At 42.8% G+C, this 16,490-nt stretch overlaps 1 protein-coding gene across 1 annotated transcript in view; it reads right to left on the minus strand.

Moving 5' to 3' along the window:
* Positions 1-6,495, minus strand: part of LOC126108948 (procollagen-lysine,2-oxoglutarate 5-dioxygenase) — a 466,456-nt gene extending 459,961 nt beyond the window's left edge. The window contains exon 1 of the mRNA XM_049914331.1: positions 6,333-6,495. Coding sequence (XP_049770288.1) covers positions 6,333-6,429 — 97 coding nt within the window. The 5' untranslated portion in view covers positions 6,430-6,495. The remainder of the gene's footprint in view (positions 1-6,332) is intronic.
* Between the last annotated feature and the right edge of the window lie 9,995 nt (positions 6,496-16,490).

The following is a 16,490-nucleotide window of genomic DNA, read 5'->3' on the forward strand; positions in this document are numbered from 1 at the left end:
CTTGGATAAGACTCAGTATCAGGGGTGGGCATAAAACGGTAATTAGATCGTTCTGTTGCCCTCCAGACTCACCTCCTGATGTAACCGAAAACTTCAGAGACAACCTCAGTTCGCTTGTATGTTAGTTCCCCAATCATACTGCAATCATCGGTGGAGACTTCGATGATCCAGTAATAAACGGGAAAATTACAGTGTTATTACTGGTGGGCATAATGAGACATCCTTATTACTAAATGCTATGAAAACTTTCTACAACAGATAGTTAGGGACACCACTCGTGATGAAAATATATTTCATTTAACGGCAACAAGTAGACCTGACTTCTTCGAGGAAGTCCACATCGAAACTGGTACAAGCGACCACAGCGTAGTTGTGGCCACAATGATTACCAAAGTACAAAGGACTACTCAAGGTTACTAAATAATAAGGTTGGCCAGTAAGCGCTCTGCTCTGCCATTGGCTGGCCTAGTGACGTCAGCGTGGAAGCAAGCGCTCACAAGCAGACGACACGGCATGCGCGTTTATGTCAAGTTTTTGGCGGAATATTTTGTTTATACCAGAAATGAGATGTCTAAACTGCTTTTCTGCTGCTAAAATTTTACAGTTAAAACGATGAGTTATATTCTTTCGCAGCTCATGCCTCACACATCGGTAAAATGTCAGATCACAACCACACTGACACACACTTGAAATTCGAAACCTCGGCTCAAATAAATCAGAAACTATTCATTTAATCGCACTGAAATGAATTTACTTAAGAGCTCGAAGTTGCACACGTTTGTAAGAACAGCATTCCTTCTTTCTAAAGCCGCTATAGTATTCATCAAAGTAACTTTATCAGTGTCTGAAAAAAAAAACTGTCATCTGTACATGTGCTCTTATTATGATTTTTCTTATTTGGTGACAGCTTTTCCAGAGTTTCCAGAGATCTCTTATGTAGTTCTCGTTTCTTATACCCTTTGGTTCTGTCTTCTGTTGCGGGTGACACATTGACAGTCGCACTACTGCACGGCAAATTGCACGAAGGAACTGCATCTGGCTTGAGCATTCTTTTTCGGGGCAAATTAAGCAATTCAGACTGTAAATCCCTTAAGTAATCTGTTTCTGCGAAATGGCGAGAACATATTCTTGCATGCGCAACTTTTACACTGTCTTTCCTACAACATTTCGACAACCATAGTTTTTGTAATGTTTCATTACGCGGGAAACTGTGATACATTACGTCAGTTCTCTTTGTGCTCCAGTTGTAGGAAAAACAGCCGTTATTTTCTCACTCACTTGTAGATTCTCCAATAAGAATTTCACAGCACGAACCATAAACTTGGAGCTGGCGAACACAATGTTGATTCCGCTGTCCACTATCGCTAACTATTTCAGTTCCGAATCAAATATCAATTACAGCAAAAACCGTTAACACTCCCGAATTCCGAATGTTTCCGCTGTTGACTGAGTACCTCAGAAGAAAGAACTCAATCAAAATACTCCTTCAAACACAAAACAACACAAGAAAAACAATCACACACAATTCGAACTGTGTACAGTTTGGCACAGCTGCTTCCAGCGTGACGTCATGCGCACAACTGAGAAAACACGTTGCTTTCTGCGCATAGCTTTCTGCGCCCCCCTGGGACTACTGAGCGGAGGATGCTAAGTTCACCGGACTTGGATACGATGTGACGTCATTATGACGAATACACGCTACATCGAAAACGATAGAAACCGTATATCGACTATTCGACTTTTGTGAACTTTCGAGAGGTTGTGACAGGGTAGCGCTGTGCTCTGCGCCATTCGTTTAGATGTGTTTTGCGTTCCTTGCGTTTAAATGGCGTATTGTACTGTGTTTGTGTCCTGTGCGTTGTTTTTCGTTTGCTCGTTTCTAATTATGTGTTCAGCATTCGAGACACTAATGAGAGAAAAGCTGAAAGAGTTCAGCATCGATGACGACGGGCAATTGCGTGGTTATTGTGAATCTCAAGCAGAAATTGCTGTACTTCTGACCCAGCTGAAGTGCGTTGGTTATTCGTACTCGGTGAGAAGAAGCACTCAGCAGCCAAAATCTTTAGATGCGTCAAGACACGAACCTTTGGTTAAGATTACATTGAGAAATCCACTTCCCCTCGTATTTCATCTCCAGTCGACGATTTTTCTTCAACACTGCCTCATATTTTTCTTTTTAAGTTCGAAATTCAATCATGCTACACACCAGTCATTAATGGACACTAAGGTACCTGTCTCTGCGGTGCGAGTGTAAAATTACTTGGAATTATGGTTGATAAAAGACTATCTTGGTATGGACATATAAATTACTTAGCTAACAAACTTGCACGAGTTCTCTTTCAGCTATATAAATTAAGAAAAGAAAGTCAGCAAGAGTATGCTGCTACAATCTAATATGTACTGACAAGACCAATTGTATGAAACCATACTAAAATATTGATAGTAAATAAATATTATTTTCGGCGTAAGCGTTCAATACAACAATCACACAATCTAATCTGGTCGGGACATAAGAAGACTTCACTTTTTTACGAAACGTGTTGTCCGTGGTGTTTTCAAGGCCACGGTCAGGAATATTTCTATTAATATCCAGCACTTTTACTTTTATTTTGGCGAAATACATATACGCTGCCACACTGAGCTGTTATCAGAATCGCATGTGTCGAAACAAACCACTAGCTGACAACAGTTTAGAATCTCGAACGTTCGTAAAAGTCGATAGGTGTGTTAATCGACTAAAGTGTATATACGTCATAATGACATCACATCATATCCAGGTTGGGTGAACTTAGCATCCTCCCTACTGAGCCGTGGTAAAAGTTGCTGTTTTGAAGAGCGCGCCGCAGCGCGTAGTGTGAAACAGTCGCCCTCCGTTTCTGGCGGTGGCGCCGCTGTGGCAATCGCAGCTTTGGCTTCGGCCTATGAATTCACTGACATACCGTCAATACATCTGTTCGAAATTTGTTTTCTAACAACTTTATCTGTGATCGACATTTTAGGTTTCAATATGTTGACATCACACAAAGTCTGTATAATCTATGGCGGTGACTGTGCGAGGGTGCAAGGTGACAGTTCGATTGCGAGTTGGCGAAGCCAAAGAATGTGTCACGACAAAATACGTATTTGAACTGAAGTCGTGAATGGACAAAGCCAACGAACGTTTTATAACGATCTGCCTTTTTTAAAATATATTGCGCATTCTACAACTTACATTGAAGTCCCTGGTAAAAACTCATGTAGTTCGGTACTTTCACGTTTTTAGTATGTCTGAAGACATTAATTACAAGAAACTCCCCGTCCAAACTCCCCATTCCCGTGATTTCTGTTAGTTTTGGGCTTTTGCTTTACTGTTTCATACCGCTATTCACGTCATGTTTTGCACATTTCTTGCAGATCGTGTATCTATTATTCTAATGAGCGATAGGACTATCGGCGCAGTATCGCGTTGTTTACTAATAGCAGTATTTTTCTGAAGAAATTTATTTATATTATAAAATTAAAAAGAGTCCGATGACGTTAGGAAAGAAAAATCTAATACGTACAACATGACTGACTTTTTAACACCCTGAGAGTATAATGTAGTTCATTGTAAAACGAGTTGCAACTGTTTTCACTCTAAACGGTTACGAAATATTGGATGTGTGTTCAAAAAGTAAGGTGAGTTTACATTTTTATGAAAAAGTATTTATTTATTCATCAGTATTCATGTTGTCCCCTTCACAGTAATCCCCCTCACTTGTGCCAACGCTCCTTCCAATCCTCGATGCACTCCTCATAAGCACTTTTTGGTATAGCTATGAGAACATCCAGATGTTCCTCAATCGTTGAAAATTATCGTCCTTTCATAGGTCTCTTCGGTTTTCGGAACAGGAAAAACTGTTTTTTCCACAATTCCGGACTTTTTTGCTATTGCTTCTCGCATAACCCAAGGTAATAAACGGCGCATAACTCAAGTAATAGTCATAGTCTACATCTACATCCATACTCCGCAAGCCACCTGACGGTGTGTGGCGGAGGGTACCTTGAGTACCTCTATCGGTTCTCCTTTCTATTCCAGTCTTGTATTGTTCGTGGAAAGAAGGACTGTCGGTATGCCTCTGTGTGGGCTCTAATCTCTCTGATTTCATCCTCACGGTCTCTTCGCGAGATATACGTAGGAGGGAGCAATATACTGCTTGACTCTTCGGTGAAGGTATGTTCTCGAAACTTCAACAAAAGCCCGTACCGAGCTACTGAGCGTCTCTCCTGCAGAGTCTTCCACTGGAGTTTATCTGTCATCTCCGTAACGCTTCCGCGATTACTAAATGATCCTGTCCAGTCATAACCGTTAACCCAAGTTTCGTCACCAGTTATGATCCTTTTGAGAAAATCAGGATCATCACTGACGTAATTCAAGAGCTCCTGAGCGATGCTCATGCGACGGTTCTTCTGATCAAAATTGAGAAGTTTGGGGACAACCTTCGCTGACAGACGTCTCATGCCCAAAACATCCGAAAAAATTGCATGACACGAGCCGGCCGATATGCCAACATCCTCAGCGACTTCTCATGCGGTAATGCGTCGATTTTCCAAAACAATTCTCTTCACAGCTTCAACGTTATCATCCGTTGTTGGTGTGCTGGGGCGTCCAGAGCGAGCGAGGTTCGTCATTGGCATCTTGCCGGCCATCTTGGAAGAGCCTGTACCACTTACCAACTTTTTTTTTTTTTACTTACAACGAACTCATCGTATGCCACTGTCAACATTTCAAGTGTTTTAGAGCACTTGATTTCATTTTTCACACGAAATTTGATGTTCTTTGCTCGATTTTTTTATAACAATCGAAAATTGCCGAGCACATTAAAAAACGTCTAACCTTTCTATCTGTCAAAAACAAACGAAGTATGCTGTAAACTTGAAACTGTGAACGTACGTTCGGGACATGGGTACCAACATTACAAAAATAAAAGATGGATAATCGAATTACGTTGCCCGCGCAATTTGAAAAGGCACCTTTATTTTTGAACAGCCCTCGTATTTTTTTTTTCTGCCAAGAAATCAAGACTTCTGTTAAGTCTTCTTTTCCATCTAACTAATGACGTGTTCGACCCTGATGTACAAGAAAATAAAGAAAACAAGAATATTGCTGTGTACCATATTCCAACAATTTAAATTAGAGGTAAATTAGTTCATATTGTTAAGATTTTCCATAACACAGTTACAAATTCCTGCAAGTCAAGTTAGTTGAGTCTAATTAATACGCACAGTCAGCGAAACTTTGGAAAACAGTATTACTTCATGACGCTTATTAGAAAAAAGGAGGATCTTTAAGTTAATCAGCGGGAAAAGCACAGTTTTACTAAAATAGCAGTGGATAGCAAATTTATAAATATCCCATGCCCTCCGATTGTGCAGCCAGCTACAAAAACACACACTAACACTCTTCCAGTAAATATTTTGTAAACAGTTGCCGAGCAATCTATGCCATAGTTAAATGGTACCACACTTTTAAGTTCGCATATTTCGAGCAAGTTTTTAATTTTTGCACAACTCTGATATTTTGTCAAGATTTGACTGCAAATCACAAAAGTTTTTGTCCATTTTGTTGGACAAAATGTAGTAGTTTCCTTCATATTTTATCAGATAACACTTCCCCATAAAGAAACATGTGATTTACTAAAAGTCTAGGAAGCCCAAACTAATATTTTTCACAGGTCATGAAAATAAACAATGAATGACCCTATTACGCTTCTACCGCAAATAGCTAAAATTAATATTATGGTTAAGGATGATTGTTGTCCAACGAAACATGCTACATACAGCTGTCACGAAATAGTCAACCTGCTAGTCGACAAACATTCCACACGAATCTATTTTTTTCGCCCTTTGAAATAGCACTTGACGTGAATGTTTTTTTTTCGAAAGTCTAGAAACAGGTGTACGCGCTCTCCTGTGCAGTATCAGTTTTATGAAAGTTAAAAATTTCTGTAAGAATGAGTGCTTATACGTGTTTTTAAAACTGGGCCGACTGCTTATAACACATTTGCATTTAGTATATACTGTAACTGTCGTCTATTGCACATGTATGTCCTCATTAAAAACCCACGCATCATGTGTGAGATATTAGAGGATGGTATAATCATGTTCTTAATTGCTCTCCAGTCGGTTTTCAACAATCGTATGACCCAACTCTTTACAATAATCGTAAGTAGAAGGCAACCAGCTACCGCATTCCACGCAGTGAAGTCGAAGGCTGTTGACTTTTGCCGCTACACTTAATGTAAACATCTTATTTAAGCGTCCAAATAGGGTTATGATCACGACGATGCTTCCCGCTTAGGGCTGCAACTCACCTTTTCCGCCGCTTTCTGTCGACACCGGTACAAGCGTCGACAGCGCGAACATTCCCAGTGGCAGTAAGAGGCACGAACGAAACATTTTGAGCGTCATATTCGCGCTACAACGTTCCGAGCTCAAACATCCAACCTCGCACTCGCTCTCCAGCCGCCGCGCTACTGTCAGTGTTCTGACGCCAAAGCACAGGAGCTGCAAAGACATTCCACACAACCAATAGCTGCAAACGCCGACAGAGAGCAGCACGAGCTTCGTGGCAATGGCGGTCCGTTTCAAACAACACAAACATTTACGTGCTGCATTTGACGACTTCCGGTTATGCTCTGAAAGTTTCACATAGCAGCTTTACTCAGGTATTTCTTGGAGATCACATAGTTTGCTCTTAAAAACAATAAAGCAGCTGGTTTGGAAGAAATCTCTGAGAAAATTCTGAAATATGGAGGTCTGGATTTAATTCATCACCATGCTAGACTGTGCAATACATGCTGGCAAACGAGTCAACTTCGAGAAGACTGGAGGCGTTGTAACATTTTTAAACCACCGAATAAATGAAATACAAATTAATGAACAAACTGGAAAGGATTCACGGCTCTTTTGGTGCCAAGCAGAGTCTTTTGTATCGTTCTTCTAAAAAGGATGGAAGCAGCAGCTTATTGTCGACTGCGCGAAGAATAGGCTGGCTTTCGAAGTGAGAGATCTTACTCTGAACTAATATTCGTTCTGTGAACCGCAATAGAACAATGCATAAAAGTCAACTGTCAACTATACCGAAATTTCGATGATTTAAAAAAAGTCTTTGACAGTATACACCGAAAAACATTGTGGAACATTGTAAGCCTATGTGGAATTCCTGAATATCTCAATCGTATTTTCAGAAACCTGTATCTAGGCTCGAGTTGCTGTATAAAACAGAATATAGGAACATCCCTTTCTTTAAAATTCTGACAAGCACCACGCAAGATTTCCGAGGATGCATTTTGTCATCATACCGTTTAATTTTGTCTTATATTCCCCAATAGGAAAAACTACGGACAACTCCAATATGGGTATGCATTGGAAACAGCAATACAGGTTTACGGATCTGGCTTTTGCTGAATAAATCGTTCTTCTGGCAGACACACCACAAAGTTTGCCACTACCAAATAGTCAGTTCTGTAGGACAAAATAAATTGTGCTGAGAAAAATGCAATGTACATAACAAGCGAGAATGTATCTACACAGATTATAACGCAACAGAATGTACTGAAAATTGATGACCTATTTCCAAATACCTCAGCGGTCTTACCTGTAATAACGGGATCCGTATATTCAGACATCAGCAGCAGAACTGGGAAAGTCTGTGGAGTCTTCCAACGAATGTGATCCATATGGCAACTGGATTCTATAAGAATGCCTACAGAGGTTCTGCTGTACTAATTCATCATTCTACCGATGGCCGTATTCGCACGTAAGACTGAAAATTGTCAGTAAAAGCAGCACACAAGTTAAATATTTTTCGCCAGCTTTTGTTTTTGCAAATTTCGAAGAGAATTTATAGCGAGCACTTTCCAAATGATGAAGTACGGAGAAGAAGTGGTCTACGCAACCTGCACAAAATAGTTGCTGCAACATGACTGAAGCTTTTGGGGCATTTTCCGCACATAGTAGATGGGAGAATCGGCAAATCAGCACTGTTGTCTTAACCAACGGAATGAAAACACAAGCAGACGTTGACGACGTAACAAATGGAAAATGGAAACGAACTTTTGCAAAGGATCTTCAGTGTATGGTCATGAACTCGGAGGAAGCTGAAAACCTGGCAGCTGATCAAGGAGGAAACACGTTGATCGATATGCAACTTAGCACTGGAGAAATTTTCAGTCCGAAACCGCGCTGCTGCTACGGTCGCAGGTTCGAATCTGCCTCGGGAATGGATGTGTGCGATGTCCTTAGGTTAGTTAGGTTTAAGTAGTTCTAAGTGTAGGGGACTGATGAACCCAGATGTGAAGTCCCATAGTGCTCAGAACGATTTGAACCATTGGAGAAATTAAGTCTAAATAAGTAAGACATTTTGCTTATCGATTTTATCATTGGGAATGAGACTGGAAGAAACTATACGCGTCATTCACGACCGTTTATTCTATTATATTATACAGGGCGACTCCGTGATGATGTTACGAACTTTTAGGGATGAAAAAGGTAAATGCATTAATCTGAGGAAGCGAAACTTGGTGCGGAAACGACCGTGTCGGAAGTTACAACCGATATTCGTTCGAATACCTCTAACAGTGGACCTCTTCTACTCCAATCCCTTAGCTTTCCCTTTTTGGAGGAGTTAGTATGGACCAAAACAAGAAAAAAATCTTCCAGCAAACATGGGCTCTAAAGTGTATACCTTAAGAGCTATGAGCATTTTTTCATCTTTACTACTGTGAAAAACATCTCTTCTGTTCAGCAAGTGATCATAGCTCTGTAATTTTTTTTTTATTTATAGACACAATTACATGTTTATCACAACACATGAACCTGTGTCTAGTGTATGCCGCCTTTAGCATCTGAAGATGGTCATTGTATGGCCGAAACCGGTTATGACTGTGTCATAAACATGTGACTGTGTCTATAAATAAAAAAAAATTTTTTTTCAATAGAATCAATCACGCACTCCATAGACAAAATGTCGTTTTTTTCCAAGATCATGACTCTTTAGGTATGCACTTTAGAGCTGATGATTACGCATTTTTTTTTGGTCCATATCACCTCGTCCCAAAATACAGAAAGCAAAGAGATTGCAGTAGAAGAGATCCAGTGCCAGAGGTGGCGGAGTGATTTTCGCTTATAACTTTCGACAGGGTCCCTTACCACAAATTGATACATTTAATCTCCTCCACCATCACTGAAATTTTGTAATATCATAATGGAACCATCTAATAAACAGGGTGAATCACCTAACACTTGCACCGCAAATATTGCATAAATGGAAAGTGCTATTGACGTGCGGGTTTCACAGAATGGATTGTTACTCAGGGGCACGTATTTTTAGTCAATTAACAGAATTTAATAATCATCTTGGGGTTGAAGCTCTTTTTTTCCGTGTTTGCTGTAACAATACGTATGTTTTTGGATAGGTACCGCCTTCAGCAAAATACAATTTTGTTTTTTTAACCCAAACATGTTTCACTGCAGTTGCAGCATCTTCAATGGGCTTTTATTTTTCATCTTTTTACGACATGGTGTGGTTTTTCTGGTGCGTTGTGTTTCTACAGTGACTGTTTTGCTGTCGACGCAAAACAGTCACTGTAGAAACGCACCACGTGGTAAAAAGATGAAAAATAAAATCCCACTGAAGATGCTGCAACTGCAGTGAAACATGTTTGGGTTAAAAAACAAAACTGTGTTTTGCTGAAGGCGGACCCTATCCAAAAACATACGGAATGTAATGATATTTTGAAAGTGTACTTTTTGTGAAAACATACACTTTTTTGAAATGGAACAACGTCTGTTGACATTGTTGTTGTTGTTGTGGTCTTCAGTCCTGAGACTGGTTTGATGCAGCTCTCCATGCTACTCTATCCTGTGCAAGCTTCTTCATCTCCCAGTACCCACTGCAACCTACATCCTTCTGAATCTGCTTAGTGTATTGATCTCTTGGTCTCCCTCTACGATTTTTACCCTCCACGCTGCCCTCCAATGCTAAATTTGTGATCCCTCGATGCCTCAGAACATGTCCTACCAACCGATCCCTTCTTCTAGTCAAGTTGTGCCACAAACTTCTCTTCTCCCCAATCCTAATCAATACCTCCTCATTAGTTACGTGATCTACCCACCTTATCTTCAGCATTCTTCTGTAGCACCACATTTCGAAAGCTTCTATTCTCTTCTTGTCCAAACTAGTTATCGTCCATGTCTCACTTCCATACATGGCTACACTCCATACAAATACTTTCAGAAACGACTTCCTGACACCTAAATCTATATTCGATGTTAACAAATTTCTCTTCTTGAGAAACGCTTTCCTTGCCATTGCCAGTCTACATTTTATATCCTCTCTACTTCGACCATCATCGGTTATTTTACTCCCTAAATAGCAAAACTCCTTTACTACTTTAAGTGTCTCATTTCCTAATCTAATTCTCTCGCCATCACCCGACTTAATTTGACTACATTCCAATATCCTCGTTTTGCTTTTGTTGATGTTCATCTTATATCCTCCTTTCAAGACACTGTCCATTCCGTTCAACTGCTCTTCCAAGTCCTTTGCTGTCTCTGACAGAATTACAATGTCATCGGCGAACCTCAAAGTTTTTACTTCTTCTCCATGAATTTTAATACCTACTCCGAATTTTTCTTTTGTTTCCTTTACTGCTTGCTCAATATAAAGATTGAATAACATCGGGGAGAGGCTACAACCCTGTCTCACTCCTTTCCCAACCACTGCTTCCCTTTCATGCCCCTCGACTCTTATAACTGCCATCTGGTTTCTGTACAAATTGTAGATAGCCTTTCGCTCCCTGTATTTTACCCCTGCCACCTTCAGAATTTGAAAGAGAGTATTCCAGTCAACATTGTCAAAAGCTTTCTCTAAGTCTACAAATGCTAGAAACGTAGGTTTGCCTTTCCTTAATCTTTCTTCCAAGATAAGTCGTAAGGTCAGTATTGCCTCACGTGTTCCAACATTTCTACGGAATCCAAACTGATCTTCCCCAAGGTCGGCTTCTACCAGTTTTTCCATTCGTCTGTAAAGAATTCGCGTTAGTATTTTGCAGCTGTGACTTATTAAACTGATAGTTCGGTAACTTTCACATCTGTCAACACCTGCTTTCTTTGGGATTGGAATTATTATATTCTTCTGTTGACATTAACAGACCAAAAGTAGGGTAAATTAGATCGTCAGTGGTGTTTATTGCAGGATTTTAGTGCTAGTTGACTACGAGAAATCGTATTTTGAAAAGTTTCCATGCCGACACTTGTGGAATACCTGTGGTAGCACACTTAAGAACAACACAAGTGCATACAATAGTTTCATGGTTTCTGTCCGCCCCAGTAGCTGAGTGGTCAGCGTGACGGATTGCCGTCCTCCGGGCCCGGGTTCGATTCCCGGCTGGGTCGGAGATTTTCTCCGCTCAGGGACTGGGTGTTGTGTTGTGTTCATCATCATTTCATCCCCATCCGGCGTGCAGGTCGCCCAATGTGGCGCCGAATGTAATAAGACCTGCGCCAAGGCGGCCGGACCTGCCCCGCGAGGGGCCTCCCGGCCAATGACGCCAAACGCTCATCATCATCATCATGGTTTCTGACCTGTAACGAGACAACTGACCATCACAGGTCATGTTAAAAATGATCACCCGGAGCGGCGGTACACGGTTTCAGTCTGGTATGGAACGACTACTGCACACGTGCTAGCATTTCAGAGGAGATGTCCGAGCAGGCTACAGTAATACGTCGTTGCGTATCATCGGGTGTAGTTGGTATGTCCTTGTAGACAGCGTATTTCAGTTTTCCGCACAGAAAAAAGTCTGTCTGTGGGGAAACCCGAGTAACGGGCCAGCCGAGGTACAGGTCCTCTGCGTCCAATCCAACAATTTGGAAACAATTCGTGAAGACTTGCTGCAGTACTTCATGCAGTCTGGGCTGGACAGCCATCATGTTGGTACCATGGCTTCCTCCTAGTCTGCAGACGAACGTCTTCTAGTAGAGGTAAAGGTGGATAAATGGGCCCCCACTCTGTTTTTTTTATATAACACCTTTTATTTTTAGTATAATCACCTGAAATGAACGTAAAACATTTCTCTAGTACGAGTTGTTTGTCCGATGTAAGAAATACAAATACAGAGGGCACTGTAAATGAAACCGAAAGAGGCCACAAAGAAAGCAGAAGAAGATGAAGAAACCTTTAAATCGATGGCCTTCCTGCCATGTGTGGGTAGCCTCTCATCAAAAATAGGACGCATTCTCGGCAGACACAAAATAAAAGTGATTTTTCGTCCTCCATCTAAGACAGCTGCACTCGTGGGCTCCGTCAAAGATGATTTGCTGCTCCGAAAATCTGGAGTTTACAAAATTCACTGTGAATGTGGCCTTTCTTACATCGGACAAACAAGATGTACAGAACACCAGAGGTACACACGACTTTTACAACCTAACAAGTCGGCCGTGGCAGAGCACTGTATTGATAATTGTCACAGTATGTTGTATGACAACGTCGAAATTTTGGCAACTACATCGTCATTTTGGGACTCGATAGTAAAGGAGGCAATTGAAATTTTGAAATTCGCTTGACGACGAACTTAATTAATAGAGACAGTGGTTTCAATCTTGATAAATCCTGTAATCCGGCACTTGCTGTAATAAACTCGTAAGGACGTCGTCACAGTGCAGCTCACAATGATATATCGATATGCCAACAAAGATCAACTGCGGAGTCATAGGTACAACTCGCGCAATATGCACGTCTCTGCCGCCGACCAACGTCTCTGGCGCATTCGCATTTGTGGCCGCATGCGCAGTCGCGCGGTACGACACTCTACAGTATAAAGGGACGAACCAAGCACTGGAGCGGCCCCCGAGTCCTTTTGTACTCCCCTCCTCTGCCTTCCCCACTCCCTGGCACGTCTGCCCAGCACCCCCCACCCCTCTTATGGATCCTCCTCTTCACTTTTCCTCTCCTTCCCCCCCCCCCTTTTCACCCGTCATCTGCCCAGTTTCCCCCCACCTGCTCTCGGGTGTGGTATGTCATATTTGTGCCAACTTTTAGTCCAGTGTTTAAGTGAATGTTCAGTGTTGTGCGTCCTTCCACAGTGTTGCGAACAGAAATCATGCTGTCGCTGGGTGTGCTTTTTATATCTCTTGCGAACAGAACCCAGACTGTCGCCGTGTTTTTTTAATTGTCTGTCTATTATTTTTCTGCTTCCTGTGTATTTTATTAGCATCATCCACCCTGTGTTTTATGTTTTCAGCTCCAGAATTTTCTGCCATTTTACCTTTAAGTCACCGATTTTATCGCCAACTGTTATAATTTTTTTTATTATCTTCATCTTTTTAAAACAAATTCTGTAGGCTGAAGAGCGGCGTAATAAGCTGCTGTCAGCCCGCCCCCTTTAGGGGGAATCGAAACTCAATAAAGGAAAAAAAAAAAAAAAAACTGGAGCGGCAGTCTTGCGGCTCACTCTGAAGATGGCTGAACGTATTACAGCCGAAATACACTCCTGGAAATTGAAATAAGAACACCGTGAATTCATTGTCCCAGGAAGGGGAAACTTTATTGACACATTCCTGGGGTCAGATGCATCACATGATCACACTGACAGAACCACAGGCACATAGACACAGGCAACAGAGCATGCACAATGTCGGCACTAGTACAGTGTATATCCACCTTTCGCAGCAATGCAGGCTGCTATTCTCCCATGGAGACGATCGTAGAGATGCTGGATGTAGTCCTGTGGAACGGCTTGCCATGCCATTTCCACCTGGCGCCTCAGTTGGACCAGCGTTCGTGCTGGACGTGCAGACCGCGTGAGACGACGCTTCATCCAGTCCCAAACATGCTCAATGGGGGACAGATCCGGAGATCTTGCTGGCCAGGGTAGTTGACTTACACCTTCTAGAGCACGTTGGGTGGCACGGGATACATGCGGACGTGCATTGTCCTGTTGGAACAGCAAGTTCCCTCGCCGGTCTAGGAATGGTAGAACGATGGGTTCGATGACGGTTTGGATGTACCGTGCACTATTCAGTGTCCCCTCGACGATCACCAGTGGTGTACGGCCAGTGTAGGAGATCGCTCCCCACACCATGATGCCGGGTGTTGGCCCTGTGTGCCTCGGTCGTATGCAGTCCTGATTGTGGCGCTCACCTGCACGGCGCCAAACATGCATACGACCATCATTGGCACCAAGGCAGAAGCGACTCTCATCGCTGAAGACGACACGTCTCCATTCGTCCCTCCATTCACGCCTGTCGCGACACCACTGGAGGCGGGCTGCACGATGTTGGGGCGTGAGCGGAAGACGGCCTAACGGTGTGCGGGACCGTAGCCCAGCTTCATGGAGACGGTTGCGAATGGTCCTCGACGATACCCCAGGAGCAACAGTGTCCCTAATTTGCTGGGAAGTGGCGGTGCGGTCCCCCACGGCACTGCGTAGGATCCTACGGTCTTGGCGTGCATCCGTGCGTCGCTGCGGTCCGGTCCCAGGTCGACGGGCACGTGCACCTTCCGCCGACCACTGGCGACAACATCGATGTACTGTGGAGACCTCATGCCCCACGTGTTGAGCAATTCGGCGGTACGTCCACCCGGCCTCCCGCATGCCCACTATACGCCCTCGCTCAAAGTCCGTCAACTGCACATACGGTTCACGTCCACGCTGTCGCGGCATGCTACCAGTGTTAAAGACTGCGATGGAGCTCCGTATGCCACGGCAAACTGGCTGACACTGACGGCGGCGGTGCACAAATGCTGCGCAGCTAGCGCCATTCGACGGCCAACACCGCGGTTCCTGGTGTGTCCGCTGTGCCGTGCGTGTGATCATTGCTTGTACAGCCCTCTCGCAGTGTCCGGAGCAAGTATGGTGGGTCTGACGCACCGGTGTCAATGTGTTCTTTTTTCCATTTCCAGGAGTGTATTAGAAGAAGAAGGAGATTTCTTGCGGCTGCACACCCGAAACTTAATGGAACAGTCTTCGCGCCGCCAAAACCTGCAGATTCACATTTCTCTAGTATGTCCTGCAATAGTTACGACGTGTTTTGGTCCAACTTTTTAATATTCAAAACAAAATTTAATTTTTTTCCTGATACTCTGCATTTTGTTGCGTCAAGAATTTGTGCTGGTAATATGGGCCCCAAGGTAGTTTGAAATAAAAACAAACAAAAATTTGAAAAATATAATTTTATTTAATTTTTCTGTATAATGAAAGAAAGATTCACTCTGAACATTGTTAATTAGTCTACTGGTGGGATGATTTTCACAGCCTACGCCTAGCCTATTTACAATAGTCACACACATAAGCGTCTTTTTCGCATCCAGCGCGTTCGTTTTGAGCCCACATCTCACAGGCTATACACTGGACCCGAAGTTCACCTTTTGTGTCCTTTGAAAAAATCCCTTCACAAAATAGACATACAGCGTCGTCAACATCAGGGACAGAAACCCAACTTTTTATTTCTTGTGCAAAGCTGGTAGGACATGCGCCTGACGTCATTTCTGGTAAGGCCGTAGAATTTGGATTCCATAATGAGAAGATATTTAACTAGTTCGTCCTCTAGTCCCTGTGGTAAAACCGGTGGAAAGCATTTGGAGCGTAGAACGAGGGACAGAGTACACTTTAACCGCTTTTTTCAACCCCATTTTTTTCTCTTTAACAGCTACAATAGCATTTGCCATATTTGGTTTGTCCCACGATTGCCGTTTCGATTTTTTTGGGGGTACAAGATGTGTTCGAGGCATCTGAAACATAAAGAGTAGCAATATCTGATTGATTTTACGGGGCCCATAATACCAGCAGCAAAAGGGGCCCATATATCCACCCTCGCCATCTTGGGAAAAACGACCTTGCTTACGGTTAGTTTGGTTCGCAACCGACGTTAATTAACGTAAAACGGTATCCCAACAGCAAGCAAAATACGTACCCTACCTTAGTTCTACTAAAAACATGTTAGAAATTTGAGTTTTATTCAAGTAAACACTAACCTTTCAAACTTTTGATGACAGCGAAAAAAGTCAGAGCACAACTACTCACAAACCATGACCGCTACTACGTCTGCGCACTGTACAGTGAAGTTTGGCAACTAGTTTTAGTAGTTCATGCGCGCTCCGCTAGAATTCGTGGCCTGTACTTCCAAGTATGTAGGGGGCCCATAATACCAGCCGGGGCCGATTTATCCACCTTTGCCTCTATCTGTGGAAGAAGGTCTGTTAGGCGGATGCAATATTTGTGCACATTCCGTGTTCCGTTTGTGAAAACCGGGCCTATGAGCTGATGGTTCACTACCCCACACCACATGTTTTCACCCCTTGGACGCTGACATTCCACCTCACGAGGATAATAAGGATTGCCAACAAACCAATGACCCATGTTTCGGGGGTTTATCTGACCATGATTGGTAAATGTGGCTTCATCGCTCAAAAGGATGCATTTGGAGTATCGTGCCTCAATGCCCATGTACTGAAGTTAACACGCTTC

This window comes from Schistocerca cancellata, chromosome 11 (assembly GCF_023864275.1).
Source record: "Schistocerca cancellata isolate TAMUIC-IGC-003103 chromosome 11, iqSchCanc2.1, whole genome shotgun sequence".
In the NCBI taxonomy this organism is placed as follows: domain Eukaryota; kingdom Metazoa; phylum Arthropoda; class Insecta; order Orthoptera; family Acrididae; genus Schistocerca; species Schistocerca cancellata.